Here is a 13,672-nt window from a genome sequence, read left to right on the forward strand (position 1 = left end):
CCAAAAAATCTTTTGTCTTGTAAAGAGAACTGTAACATCCTGCCTAGCTCTCTTATCTTTTTTCACACAAAGATTTAATACTCTTACATGCTCTGAACAGCACATAACATTTATTCAGGTTCTGTAAATACCTACAGGTGTAACAGAACACACTCTCCTGGAGCTGTTTGAAAAATGTGACTCATTTTCTGAAAAAAATTTTCCAATTAAGGAGATTTAAATTTGCTTTACTTTAAAATATTTTGTTTTCCAACAATTTTTCACATTCTGAAATAGGAGACGCATGGCTTTCCTCCACTTGCTTCCAAGCAGAAAAGTAAAGTAACATTACCAAAAAATAAAAAAAACAAACCCAAACAGGAGATATTTTTAATGCTTAGAGTTTTAAACACTCAAATCAAAATTAAAACTTCATTCTCATTTAAAAATAAAAAAACAGTATGTTTCTTTATCAGAAAAAGCACCTAAATATCTCACTATCTCTCTTTGAAATACAGTAGGTGGCTGAGCAGCCCAAGTGCTCAGCATTTGGACCTGCTGAGGAACAAAGTGCAAATATCCAAGGAGTTATTGTTGCAATAACATACACACACAAAAGAAAAAAAAAAAAAAAGAAAACCTCAGCTGTGAAATACTTGGCTAAAAGGACAGGACCAGAAAACAGATCTAAAAATCTCACAAGTGGTATGAAATAAGCATGGATTGCCTTGCCATTTCTGAGGTCTCCAGTGTAACTGGAGGTTCTGATAGCAAGTTAGTTGTCCATTAGCTAAAATTGAGGTGTCTTGTCTTTTCCTGTAACATTTGATGGAATAACAAAGGAGAAAAAATGAATTGGTCTTAACACATGGGTGTCAACCATGACTCTGTAATGCAAAAATTCTGTAGAGAGCCTTTTTATCTAACCTTTCAGCTCTGAAATATATCTTCTTAGTTTCAGAGCAGAAATCAGAAATGTTTTTTTAGAAATAACAGCAGAGCTCCCAGGAAAATGCTTTCCTTTGTAATTGCCATTTTAAATTGCCATTAAAAAGCTGGATAACTGAGATAACACAGAACAGAAAAGGGAGACAGTAGACTTGTCACCTTTTTGTCTTTGTTATGATGAATGGAGAGATAAGGAAGATTTTTTTTTTAACTGGGTTTAGTGCATTTTGCTTCATTTATGCTTTCTTCTTCCTGGTTCGTTTTGAAAATATACTTCTGTTGTAGATCCATACTCCAGTTAGGTGGGGAAGAAATCATCACAATATACAACATTTTCACATCCTGTGCACCTCTGAGCTAAACCAGCAAAACTAAAGAACAAATATCAGAATTCAGGAGTTTAGTTTGAGATTCCACAACTTTCTGATGCCTCTAGAAGGTCTTTCACCACTCCTTTATACATCACAAAATAATGGAAAAAAAAAAACTATAATTACATTTAAGAATCTTTTCTGTGGATCCATTTGATAGAAGTGGGAATCAGTATGATGGGGAGAGATGAGCATAGCAAACATCAAACTGAAAGGAGTAACTTAGCTTAAAATCTAATATACTAGTCATTAAAATTTAAAGATTGAAAACAAGCACCAGACACCTTGTCCCCAATCTGTAATGTGTGGAGATGGGAAAGAAAATTTCCTTGGTAAACTTACTATGAAAAAAGCCCATACTTACCATCACTGTAATCAATGGGTGCATAAGCTCCTAGGAAAAGGGAAGCTGCAAAGCTACTGACCAAAGAGATTCTCTGCAAAAAACCAAAACCAGTGAGAAATAGTGAGTCACATCAGTATTCACTTCAAAGAAAGTAAGTAGAATGCAAATAAAATTATTGGAAGCAGCAAATGTTAATAGATGCTTAAGATTAGGCCCAGAAAACACACAAATATACATCTAGAAGGATTATTCAGTTGCAGTAATACAGCACATATCAACCTAAAAGTAACCCCATGATAAAAGCTGTTAAAAGCTCTGCCTTCTCAAACATGCAAAACACACCTGCTATGTTATCATACTGTGTTAGCATGAATCCACAACTTCAGTCTATCACAGAAAGACTTCCAAAGGAAAAAAAAACCCTCATTTTCAAAGAAAAACACTTTCTAAGGAGAAAAAAAAAAAACCCAACACCACAAAACCACCTGTGTGTTGATGACAGGGAAATGCTCAGAACCCTGCTCTGCCCCACCCAGAGCACAGGTCTGTAAACTTTCAGAAGCTCCAGCAAAGCTCTTGGGGCACCTTTAGCACCTCTTTGGGACCCCTTGCCTTCCTTCCAGCTGAGCCCCCAGACCTCCCTGGAATTACTGCCAGGAGCTGGTAATAAACAGCTTTGAACTGAGCCCCTGCCTGCAGCTCTGCCTCAGGGCATGCTCCAGCTGCACAACATCCAACTGCAGGGCTGGCCAAAAAAGGCCCCCTAGGACACAGGACACTGATCCACCATGAACCTGCCTCCTCTTCACATCTGCTGTGTGAACCACCAGGTTAACCAGCCACAACCAGGCTTTCTGCATGATCAAGAACTGCCTGACCCCAAGAAGCTGGCACAGAAGCAGACAAATCGCTCATTCTGTGCTGTGACTCACTCAGAAGAAATATGCTTGTCACCCAATAACTAAAGAGAATCAAACTTCTACAGGTGGAGTGAGCCAGAAGTGACAGGTTCTTATTAATGATCACAAAAGCACTTCTTCACAGCATTCAAGGGCAGCCTGTAGCCAGAGATCTAAGAGGTGGTTGTAATGGCCAGGAAATTTAATGATGCACTCGCTCTTTGTGCATCTCTCCCCAAGAATACATCACATTGTGCTCAGGTAACAAAGGCCTACCTTCTGTGGTGCCCCAGTGGGCACTAGCTGCCTGAAATGGAAGGAAAAAAGGATGAAGTTAAACTGTGAATCAGCCAGCCAGTTTAGCAAGCTGACCTGCAGAAGCAAAAACATCCACCTTCCACATGTCATTGAGACTGCCAAGCTGTTCAGTGCTCCTTGAGGGTCCCCAAGAGCAGCTCCGGCAGAGAGATGTTTTGTGCTTGAATGCATTTTGCATAAGTTTTATTGCTAGAAGTTGCCATCAGTTCAAACAGCCCTCAAAGTCTAAAATTGGTTTAACTAGTTCTCAGTCCCACTTCCCCCCAGTAACATATCTTTCTCTAAATTTAGTCTTAAGCTTATGACCAGATCATATAAGGGTTCTGTTTCATCTCATACCTTACTAGTTACAGTGAGAATGTAAAAGAAAAGGGGAAAAAATTGAAAATCTAGCATTCTCCAACAAAATAGAGTCAATTGCAATTCACTTTCTCATGAAATGAACTGCTTCATACAGGGGCGAGATTTAAAAAAATAAACCCACAAAAAGAAAAAAAATGCTATCAAGAACAGAAGTAATGGAAAACCAGGTCTTCCTTACTCCACTTTATAAAAACAGGGTCTATGTTTCTCCTTTTCCAGTCAATGGGAGCTTCACCAGACTGTCACAACTTCTCAAATACAATGGATAGGGGCTTAGCCACTTCATTCACCAGTTCCCTCCCAGGACCTATGGAAGTATTTAATCAGGTCCTTGTGCAGCTTCAGGTCCCTTAGATGGTCTTGAACTCAATCCTCTCCTACACTGGGTGGCTCTTCATCATCCCAGTCCCTGCCTTTGCCTGCTGTGGCTCAGGTGATGTGGCTGGAACTCTTGCCAGTGAAGGTCAAGGCAGAAAAGTCCTTGAGCACCTGGCCTTCTTCACAGCCTGGCTAACCAGGTCTCCCATTTCCTTTGAGAGGGCCTACATTTCTCGAAATCTTCTTTTTAACACCAACATAGCTATAAATGCTTTTCTCACTGCCCTTGATATCCCTGGCCAGACTTAATTTTGTCAGGGCTTTAGCTTCCCTGACCTGATCCCTAACTGCTCAAAGAGCCCCTCTGTATTCCTACCAGGCTACTGCCTTTACTTCCACCTTCTGTAGGCTTCCTTTTTGTGTTTGAGTTTGTCCAGCAGCACTTTGCTCATCCACACAGCCCTCCTGCTGTTTTTGCCTGACTTAATCTTAGTTGGGATGCATCACTTCAGAGCTTGGAGGAGGTGATCCTTGAATATGAACTAGCTTAGGAGAGCCTGTATCCTTCCGTTCCCACACTCCAGGAAGCATCCCACCATATCTCCACAATGCCAAAAGGATCAGAACCCCCTAACTCCTGTTTATTCCCATGCCATGTGTGCTTGCCCAGACATTAAATCTGTTCCATCAAAGATGCTCTCCTGCTGACCTGCCATCCCTCTCCAGGCTCTGGCCTTCTCCTTCTGGCACCAGCCTCATAGGAGTGGGATAATCTGAGGTTCTCCTCCCTCGACAACTTCAGTTTAAAGCTCAATTCACCAGCTTGAGAAGTATAACACTCAAAGTAGAACTGATGTTGGATTTTTATCTGCCTAACCACTAATAATTTAACAGAATTTAAAAAATTCTATTTTCATCTTAAATTCAAACCCAAGAATCAGAATAATCTTTAGCAAAAAGGTCTGTAAAAACATCTGCACAAAATAAATTTTAAAAGACTTTCAACAATGTTTTTCAATAAGGGAATTGAAGTTAAGCCAACCTCAGTTTGCTTGTAGACCTCAGGATTCTGGCTGTAAATCTTTGCTATCTGGTTTCCTGTAAAACGCTGAGAAAGAAATGCAAATGCTTAGAAACACAAACCCTAAATGGAGTCAATAATCATTAACTCTGTGTAATGAGTTCAGAACACTGCACTTTGGATATTTAATTTGCCTGATGCATGATGAAAGTCAGTGCACAGCAGGCAATCTGCACTAAACAGGGTATAACACATAGTCTCATTATGAGAATTTTGTTCACCTTTTAAAAAAAGGCATGTGGAAAAGCATTACTATCCATAATTTACACTTCAGAAATGACAGTTCAATGGAATGAATCACACTTATTCTGTGCACAGGAACCAGCACAATTCAAATGCTGCCTTCAAATCCTTGAAAAGGTTTAAGCTACACAATCTATGTACCTGCCTGTGAGGCAGGTGAATTGAAATTAAAGCAAGAAGTTACATACTCAAAGCATATACTCCAGCACAGGCTAAAAACAGCTGTAAGAATATTTATTTTTCATCCATGTATTAGGTCAGATAATCAAAAAACCTTTTAACACTGAAACCTTAACATTTAACAAGTGAAAAATAAACTGTTAGGGGTATGCAAAGTCTGATTTCAACATCAGCCATAATGATGATTCAGAAACATCAGTCAGGGAGGTTAAAGCCTTATTCTGATTAAACAAGGGGCTGAGGTGCCTGCAGGGCAGTCCTGCTCCCACTCCAGAACTCATTGTCACAGTTACAAGGAGGGAAGACTCAGGAAGAGGAGACAAGTGACAGCATATCTCTGACAGTGCCCCAAGCCTCTGAAACACTCTTAGGTCAACAGCTGCTTGTCAGCCTCCAGGGAATATTAAAAGGCCAATCTTTCAATTGCAGAAGTAACCTAGAGCATGATTCACAAATAGGTGGATGGATTTACCCTAAACAAAAGTGTAACACAAACTGGGTTTCCATTCCAGTAGAAATGTGGCCACATAAGATGCTCCCAGGGGACAACGAGGTCCTTGAGACTTTAAGCATGGCCACCCAACACTGCATTTGGGAACCACTGGCCAAATGCTCCAACTGCTTCCTGAAGCAAAATTTCCAGTGTTTGGTTCACGTCACAGTGAAATTCCTGTATCTCCCTTTGTGGGGCTAATGCAAAGCACAGTATGGTTGGAGTTTCTTCAAAAGCTCTGTCTCTCACAGTAAATGGCTGATGGCTACCTGCTGCAGCTCCCTGCAATGACAGAATTGTTTCCAGCACGGGATTCTGCTGGGAACTCTCTGCCATCCTTTCCTTACCTCATAGGCCCTGGAGCCAGTGACACTGGCCAGGTGCTGGGCTCCCCCCAGGGCTTTCTCCAGGGCTCTGCACTGGGAGGCTGTGCTGGAATCCATCCAGATGGGACTGTCACTGACTGAAAAACAGCCCTGTAATCAAGAACACCCTCTATTAACAAGTCTGATCTCTGAAGTCCCTGCTAGAGTAATGAAACACAGCAGCCATTCATATCAGCTCAGCTCTCTGACATGCCTCCTGCCTTTCTCTCAGCAATTGCAGAAAGCTGATATTGGGTACAAGGTTGGCCAGGGATGAAAAGTTCAACCCAAACTTTGCATCAGAAGGAAGCAACATGGTTTTTTTCTGCTGTCACTGCACAGACCCTGCAGCACATCCTCTGGCAGCCAAAACCCCTCCACAACAAACCATCAGATTATCTTCCCACAGCTCTAACAACACATTTCTCCTTAATGCATGGCATAACCACCTGGAAATTCAACTGAGGCTTAATCCACCATTTATTCCAGCTTTTCATGTCATTTCCATGAGTTTTGCACAGATGAGATAGTTACAAAACTAATGACTTAGCACATTTAACACAATAGTCTCCCTTTCAACATATATCTGCCCTTTCTGACACTGAAGGAAGGGAAGAAGGGTCTTCTAGAGGAAAGCTGAGTCCTCCCAATTTTTCTTTTTAAATAAAAGCTTGTCAAATCCATGTTCAAAGCTCACCAATCACACACATAAAATATTGAGGTCAACAAGGTACTTGGTTAGGATTTTAAGTCCACACAGCATTACCCTTGCCTCTGAAAGGATAGAAGTGTAAACTGGTCTTTTTAAATAGATATATTTTCTTATGAAATCACTTGCACATCCTGCAAGGAATCTCAGGTACAGCAGTCCTTTTCACCACAATTTTTTGTTAATAGAAATATTTTAAAAATGTAAAATATTTACAGATTGTTTACAAAAATATTACATTTTCTAGAAGAACAAAGAGGCTGTTACTCTGACACAGAAAGATCCTGGGACACCCACTGGCACCTGTAAGCTTTTAAAGCAGAACATACAGCCATTCAGGAGAAAATGAAATGCCAAAAGTCCTGCAACTGAAGGAATAACTACTACATTTCATTTATGCTGCAGGGGCTTGCAGGCCAGCCAAACAAGAGGAAGAAAAGCAATGTATAAGGATCAGAAAAAGGACAGTGTAACCCTCCCTTCAGAGCTTTTGTGCACCTTACCTTTAGTGATTGATGTAAAGGCAGTTCAGATGATGCATTCTTTAAAATCTGGATGCTTCCTTTTTTCCAGTACACACTCCCATGTTGCTGTAGGAAACACAAACAGGAGCTGGAGATGCCCTCCAAAGCTTCAAAGTCCTGATCTTATATTCTAAGGAACAAAAGAGCTCTCTCCACACCAGGACCAAAAAATGGCCCATTTCAAATCAAGGGTCTCAAAAATCTCTTATTTAAGACTGAGCAAAGCAGACCCTAAATCAGAATAATATTTTGAATGACAGAATTTTCTAGTGGGGACAATTACTGCGTTGCTAATGGCATTAGAAACTTATTTGAGGGCTCTTTGAGCTGTAGCCAGGGCTCCACAGTCAAAATGTAATTCTGTGCTATTTCAGCAGAGACCCCTGAGCCATCAAGGCTGTGCCTCTTGCTGGAGGGGGCAAAATAAAGGGAATATGGGCAGTCTGGAAATGCACTCCCTTTATTCTCTTGAGTAAGGTGGGGTTACTTGGCAGTCCTCAACTTGTGCTCCACTGAAGAATTCATAACAGAGCCTTGATACCAGCTCTTATTTTCAGACACTTTACTCAGACTTTCAACTGCAATCAATGAAACATAGAGATGAAAGCAAGGGGTTTGATTAATTAGTCCCAGATACATCAAGATGAATAACCTAAACCTCACATGTCAGAATTAGCTGTTGCTTTGGTGCTGTCCTCACCCTGAATATCATCTGTGAAAGTTATAAAAGCCTCTCTTGATTCATTGGAGTACTAGGAGGAGACTGGCTAACTGACCAAATGTCAGGGTGGGTTCTATAAATAAAAAAAATAAATAAATAAATAAAGGCATTATGCTCTACAGGCTAAATCATGGAACTATTTTTGTCATTTCTGCATCATTTGGGTTTTGTTGTTTCTGTGCAGATCCCTGTCCAAGCCAACAAAAAACTGCTCAGTGGGATGCTACTGTGCTTTTAGCAAACTGTGCTCCTTGCTGGTTTTCCTACCCTATTTTCCACAAGCACCTGGATCTGCTGAAATTCAAAATGAACAAAGAATTAAAACAACATGAAGCCAAGAAGTTCTGCACTAAGCTGATCTAAACAATTACATTGCAAACCTCATCCTCCACTCCCACCATCTTCTAGTGATTTCTCTGTGTGCTTCAGGTGTCCAGTTTCCCTGAGGAATGTCTGTGGATGCTTATGTAGAAGTTTAGATCTTATTTTATGCCATTACAGTCTTCTGCCATACAACTGTTTAAATTTATCACTCAACCTTATACTCTACCAAAGAAATGCAGTAAAACTGAACTTTTCTGTATAAACTAACCTGGCCAGCACCAGACATTGCTCTGACTTGAGAGAAGTCAAAGCCTGAAGACTTCATCTTTTCCAAGATCACATCCAGAGCCTACAACAACAAACAGAATCAAGAATGACAGTAACGACCTATCAAATTATGCATACTCACAATCTGGAATTAAACAGTAAATTCATGTCATCACTGATAAGAGTTCATTGGCAGATAATGAAAAATTAGTTAATGACTATGGACTTTTCAAAAATCTACATAAATTAATTTATTAAGTGAGACTCCATAAAAGAAAAGTTGAGTCACAGAGGGGAAAAATAAGATCTTTAAAGAAGCTAAATCACAAAGATCCACTCTTTGAATCCTAAATAAGAGGCAAAAATTAAAGAACTCGAGTTCATTAAAAAGCACTTTAGGAGTACCAGACACAAAGAAAGATTATCTTTTCTGCTCTTACTTTTGAAAACTTATGAAATCTTAATAGGGTACACCCTGCACCCCATCCTACAAGACATTAGGTAACCTCAATACCAGTGCCCCCAGTGTCAACATATTCACAGAGTCTTTAACAGAAAGATAATTCAAGCGATTTCAGCACTTCAAGCACCTAGGTAAATTTTGTTCTTGATACATTTTCCTGAAGTTTAAAGCAAAAAAATTACTCTATCTTTAAACAGTTTAATTTAGACCAGCATTTGCCAGACTCTCTTGACAAATGGACCACTGCAAGACTTCCAAACATCATATATACCTATATCATTATATTATTAATTTAATAATCACAACAGTGCCTCTTCATTGTGGCTCAAAAAACCAACTGCAAGCAAATTTACCAATCCCTTGTCAGCTACTGTGGATCACCAGCTGGGGGTCTGGTGACCTTTCTAACATTTTAACTATTCAAATCTCTCTAGTAGGAAAAACTTACAGAGTACCATGTAAGTGTCACAGTTGAGATGGCCATGACACACAGAGCATCACCACACAATTCCAGAAGGCTTTAAGCATTTGTGCATACCCAGTAACACCTTAGCACATCAGAAAGCTTCAGGCATCTGCACATACAGAGGACCATCCTCCCACCTCAGAAGTCTGCAGACATCTGCCCTTCTTGTTCTTTAGCCCAGCCTTTTATACCCCTGATGTTAATGCACTGCACCTGTGTGTCCTCTGGCCCCTTTGGTGATTAATACACCTGGGCACTCCATGGCTCATTGCTGTCAATGCTGTTCACCTGCTTTTCACAGCTGTAGCCCATTGGGGAGGAGGCTCAGCCCCACTCCCAATTACCCCACACTGTGTGCCTACAGGTAAATATTGCAGAATCTGCACAGAAATAAGAAATTCTATTAAAAAAAAAAAAAAAAAAAAAAAGCTGTACTTCAAAATCAACATCAGTCAAAGTTACTGACTGGGAACCAGTGAATAAATTGCCCTTTCACCACTTACCACCTGCAACATCAAGCAGAGCTTACTCTCAATTAAATAGTTTAAGTAATATGGGTGCTACAAAAACACAGATTCAAGCAAGGCAAAGTGGCAGCTGCCCCATTTGTGTATGAGATGGAAAAAAAAGAATCTTTTTTTTTCAAATGAAAGAAAGTCAGGAAGGAATTTCTCACACGTAGAATGCTATAATAGTAGAAAGTGAAGAAACAAACAAAAAACCCATCAAAATGTTAGCAATTTCTACTATGTTTGTTGATAGCATCACTATTTGCATACCAAAGACACAGAACAACACTTCAAAGAAAGAGAATGTAAGCAAAAGGTCTATGTTGATTTGAGTGATGAGTTCCACTATTGCTCACAACAAACTTTGATTTCTGTAACAGCAAGGAAAAAGTTGATCCATATAAAGTTTGTTCATACCTTGACCCACATAAGCACTGGTGAAGTGACTGTCAGTCTGTCACTGTGAATGTAGACTCCACCTTGAGTCCTACAGAAAAAGAGGATTTTCTACTGGTAAATTCAGCATTTTTTTTCCCCTGCCAAGTAGAGTTCTTCAAGTTTATAATGACCAAGAGAATTTGCAATCCTTTTATGTTAAGAGCAAGGATCAGTGTTTGAAACATGGAAAAGTAAAATCCAGCTCCTAGGAGGTGACATGTTTGACACAATTGCAAAGTAAGTGATTTTAAAGGAAAGGCCCTGATCCTAGAGATCTGTGATACAATCCATTGCTGATATTGCTCATTGGCTGCATGTGATTCATAATCATTTCTGTCACAATTAGTGACTTGAACCTCAAAGATGAGGTTCAATTCTGCTGTTAAACCATCAAGAAAATTAATGTGTTTTATTGAAACTTGTGACTGGAGGATGACATTTGTCAATTCTAGTCTATCATTTAAGTAAGCAAATACTGTCATCCCACATCTTAACAACTGAATTTATCCCAAATGCCTTTTAGATGTTCCCCTCATGCAATTTACATGTTGTTCTGAGAGCATCCCACCCAGTCATGTCCACAAGTCTAAAATTCCAAAAGAAAAATAATGGTTTATTTATATGTAATATTTTGGAGTATATTTTCTTAATTTGTCTCCTGTTGGGAGCTCTTGTTATATTTACACTCAAGGAAGGCAAGAGCATATACTACCCTTGCAGAGTGGGAAACATGAGTATGGCATGATTTTTTTCTATGCCTCCATAAATATCAGTGAGACCAAAAAGGGCAACAGTCCCCCCCCACCCCAATCTCCAAAGCTTTAAATTACATTATTCAAGTAAAATATAAAATATAAAAAGCCTTACTTAAATTCTGGAAGGTCCTTATCAAAATGAACATTATCCTCATAAATGACCCTCAGCTGTTCATCGATAGCAATGACTTTCAACTAGAAGATATAAAACAGGAAGTTAACAAAATCTAGCAATAATTGAATAAAACTGATGACTCATTTATAATAATTTAATTCCCACAGACAAAATGAAAAAAAAAATCACCCCAATCCATACAACTCACTGAAAGTAGGGCATAATTTTACATTAAACAAATTATTATGTGAATTTCCACAATGTTACCTATTCAGCAACATGTGGGTTTGTTTGTTTGTATTTTCTTTCTCCTGTAATGCACAAGATCAGGCTACAGGGATGTGCTAAAGAATGGCAAACATGTTACCAGGCTCAGAGCTTGCATCACAGTAGCCAGCTTTTCCAATTCCTCCAAAGAATACAGTATCTTAAAGATGTCATACACCTTCCCTTTTTTTGGCTGTTTTTTTTTTTTTGTCACCTCCTTTTTTTTGTCGTATCTTGCCAAGGAACCTCACAGACCCTTTAGGCTACCTTGAACACCTTTCCTGCTCCCCACATGGTGAGCAAATTAAATTCTGCCCATTTGGAAAAGCTCAGAGGGCATTATATAAGTGTATTTTGAGCTACTGCCACAGAAAGCAACATCTCCAACTCCACAAAGCTGAGCCTTCTTGTAAGCACAAATTAGAAGGGTACCACAACCTTTCCTCATCTATCTTCACTTAAGTTCACCTAGTTCTGCAGAAAGACAGTAGAGCTGTGAAGAGCTGAGAAGAAAAGCAAGAAGCAGCTCACATTCTGTGCCTATTTCAACCAAGGGGGAGAGTGCAAACTGCTGCTAAAGGAACTGATTAACAAAGAACCTACAATTCTATCATCTCAAGGAGCTGCATTCAAATAACAAGGCCATCCCCATTTTTACCACAGTAGTGTAGAACCATTATCTATGCCCTGGCACAACTCATTATCAACCTGCACTAGCTTAAAAATGGCTCTGACCCACTGCAGCTTAATTGGCTCTCTGCTTGCAGCATGTCCCCATAAAAACACTTGATCAGCCTAACCTGGATGTGTCGTTTCAAGCTCCCAAACTTCAGCACAACCATAATAGTGATTTATGCTTGAACACCTATTTTTAACATGTTCAGGTCTCTGCACAACTTGGGCAGAGATTCTATTCACAGTGCAGCAATATCTAGCTGTGACTACAAATCAGAATTTCCAGCAGAAACCTGAACATCCAGGTTCAGAGCCTTGATTCACACGAAGACACTGGGAATCTGGGTTTGGATGCAAATCCCAGCTCCTACAGCAGCAGGCAGAGGGGCCATATGCAGCCTGCATAAAAAGAAGGACCACAGCACTCCTCCAAGATTTAAACCATCCCTAGCAGGATGGGGAAGCAGGACACATTTGGATATACAACCCACTGCTTCAGATGGGGCAAACAGAAAGGGATGAAGGTGAAGGGGATATGAGAACAACCAGGTACATGCACTGTGTGCAGGCCATGGACATCTTAAAACACACAAATCACCCGGAATTATTACAGCCATAAGCTAAAATACAGGAAGTTCTGCTTGAAAATGACGAAGAACTTTGTTACATTGACTCTGGCAGAGCACTGGAACAGGATGCTCAGGGAGGACACGGAGTCTCCCTCTCTGGATACATTCCAAACCCACCTGGCCCTATTCCTGTGTCCAGGTGACCCTGCCTTGGCAGGAGGTTTGAACTGGATCATCTCCAGAGGTCCCTTCCACAGACTCACAGAATCGGTCAGGTTGGAGGGACCATAGTGGATCATCATCCGGTCCAACCTGCCTGCTTTGGGAGGATTCTGAGTAGACGTCTATTGACTGTCCCCAGCGACGGAGACTCCACAACCTCTCCGGGCAATCCAGCCCTAAGGATTGTGTAATTCCGTGAATAACTTGGCACCGGCCGTGTGGGGCTGCAGCGGCTGCGAGCCCCGGGCAGGGAGCACCGCCCCGCTCCCCGCAGCCCCGGCCGGGCCCGGCGAGCAGCCCCGCCCGGCGAACCCAACCCGCCCGGGGAAGGAGGAGAGCGGGGACGGAAGGCGCGGGGAGGGGACGGAAGCGGCGAGAGAGGGAAGGCCTGGCCCCGATCTGGCTCGGCAGTGGCGGCGGCGCCATCCCCTGCTCATCCCTCCGGGGCAGCTCCCGCTGGCCGCAGCCCGGGCCCGCGAACGGAGCCGAACCGGGCAGCGCAGCCCCGCAGCGGGAAGGGAAGGGAAGGGAAGGGAAGGGAAGGGAAGGGAAGGGAAGGGAAGGGAAGGGAAGGGAAGGGCAGCCCCGGCCCCGCCGCCGGCCGAGGGAGGGGAGAGCAAGGGAGAGACGGGGGAGGTGGCGCGGTACCTGCTGCGTGCTGAAATCCCAGCCCAGGTAGCAGGGAGCGGCCATGGCACGGCACGGCCCTGGCCCTCAGCCGAGAGCCGGGGCAGGGAGAGGGAA

At 41.6% G+C, this 13,672-nt stretch overlaps 1 protein-coding gene across 1 annotated transcript in view; it reads right to left on the reverse strand.

The window, feature by feature from the left end:
• The window catches only part of XYLB (xylulokinase), an 89,671-nt gene extending 75,999 nt beyond the window's left edge, over positions 1–13,672 (reverse strand). Inside the window, exons 1-8 of the mRNA XM_036379173.2 lie at positions 13,577–13,672; positions 11,193–11,275; positions 10,305–10,374; positions 8,451–8,531; positions 7,117–7,203; positions 5,887–6,015; positions 4,585–4,650; positions 1,663–1,735 (exon numbers count right to left, since the gene is read on the reverse strand). Coding sequence (XP_036235066.1) covers positions 1,663–1,735; positions 4,585–4,650; positions 5,887–6,015; positions 7,117–7,203; positions 8,451–8,531; positions 10,305–10,374; positions 11,193–11,275; positions 13,577–13,621 — 634 coding nt within the window. The 5' untranslated portion in view covers positions 13,622–13,672. The remainder of the gene's footprint in view (positions 1–1,662; positions 1,736–4,584; positions 4,651–5,886; positions 6,016–7,116; positions 7,204–8,450; positions 8,532–10,304; positions 10,375–11,192; positions 11,276–13,576) is intronic.

Source organism: Molothrus ater, chromosome 1 (assembly GCF_012460135.2).
Source record: "Molothrus ater isolate BHLD 08-10-18 breed brown headed cowbird chromosome 1, BPBGC_Mater_1.1, whole genome shotgun sequence".
Classification (NCBI taxonomy): domain Eukaryota; kingdom Metazoa; phylum Chordata; class Aves; order Passeriformes; family Icteridae; genus Molothrus; species Molothrus ater.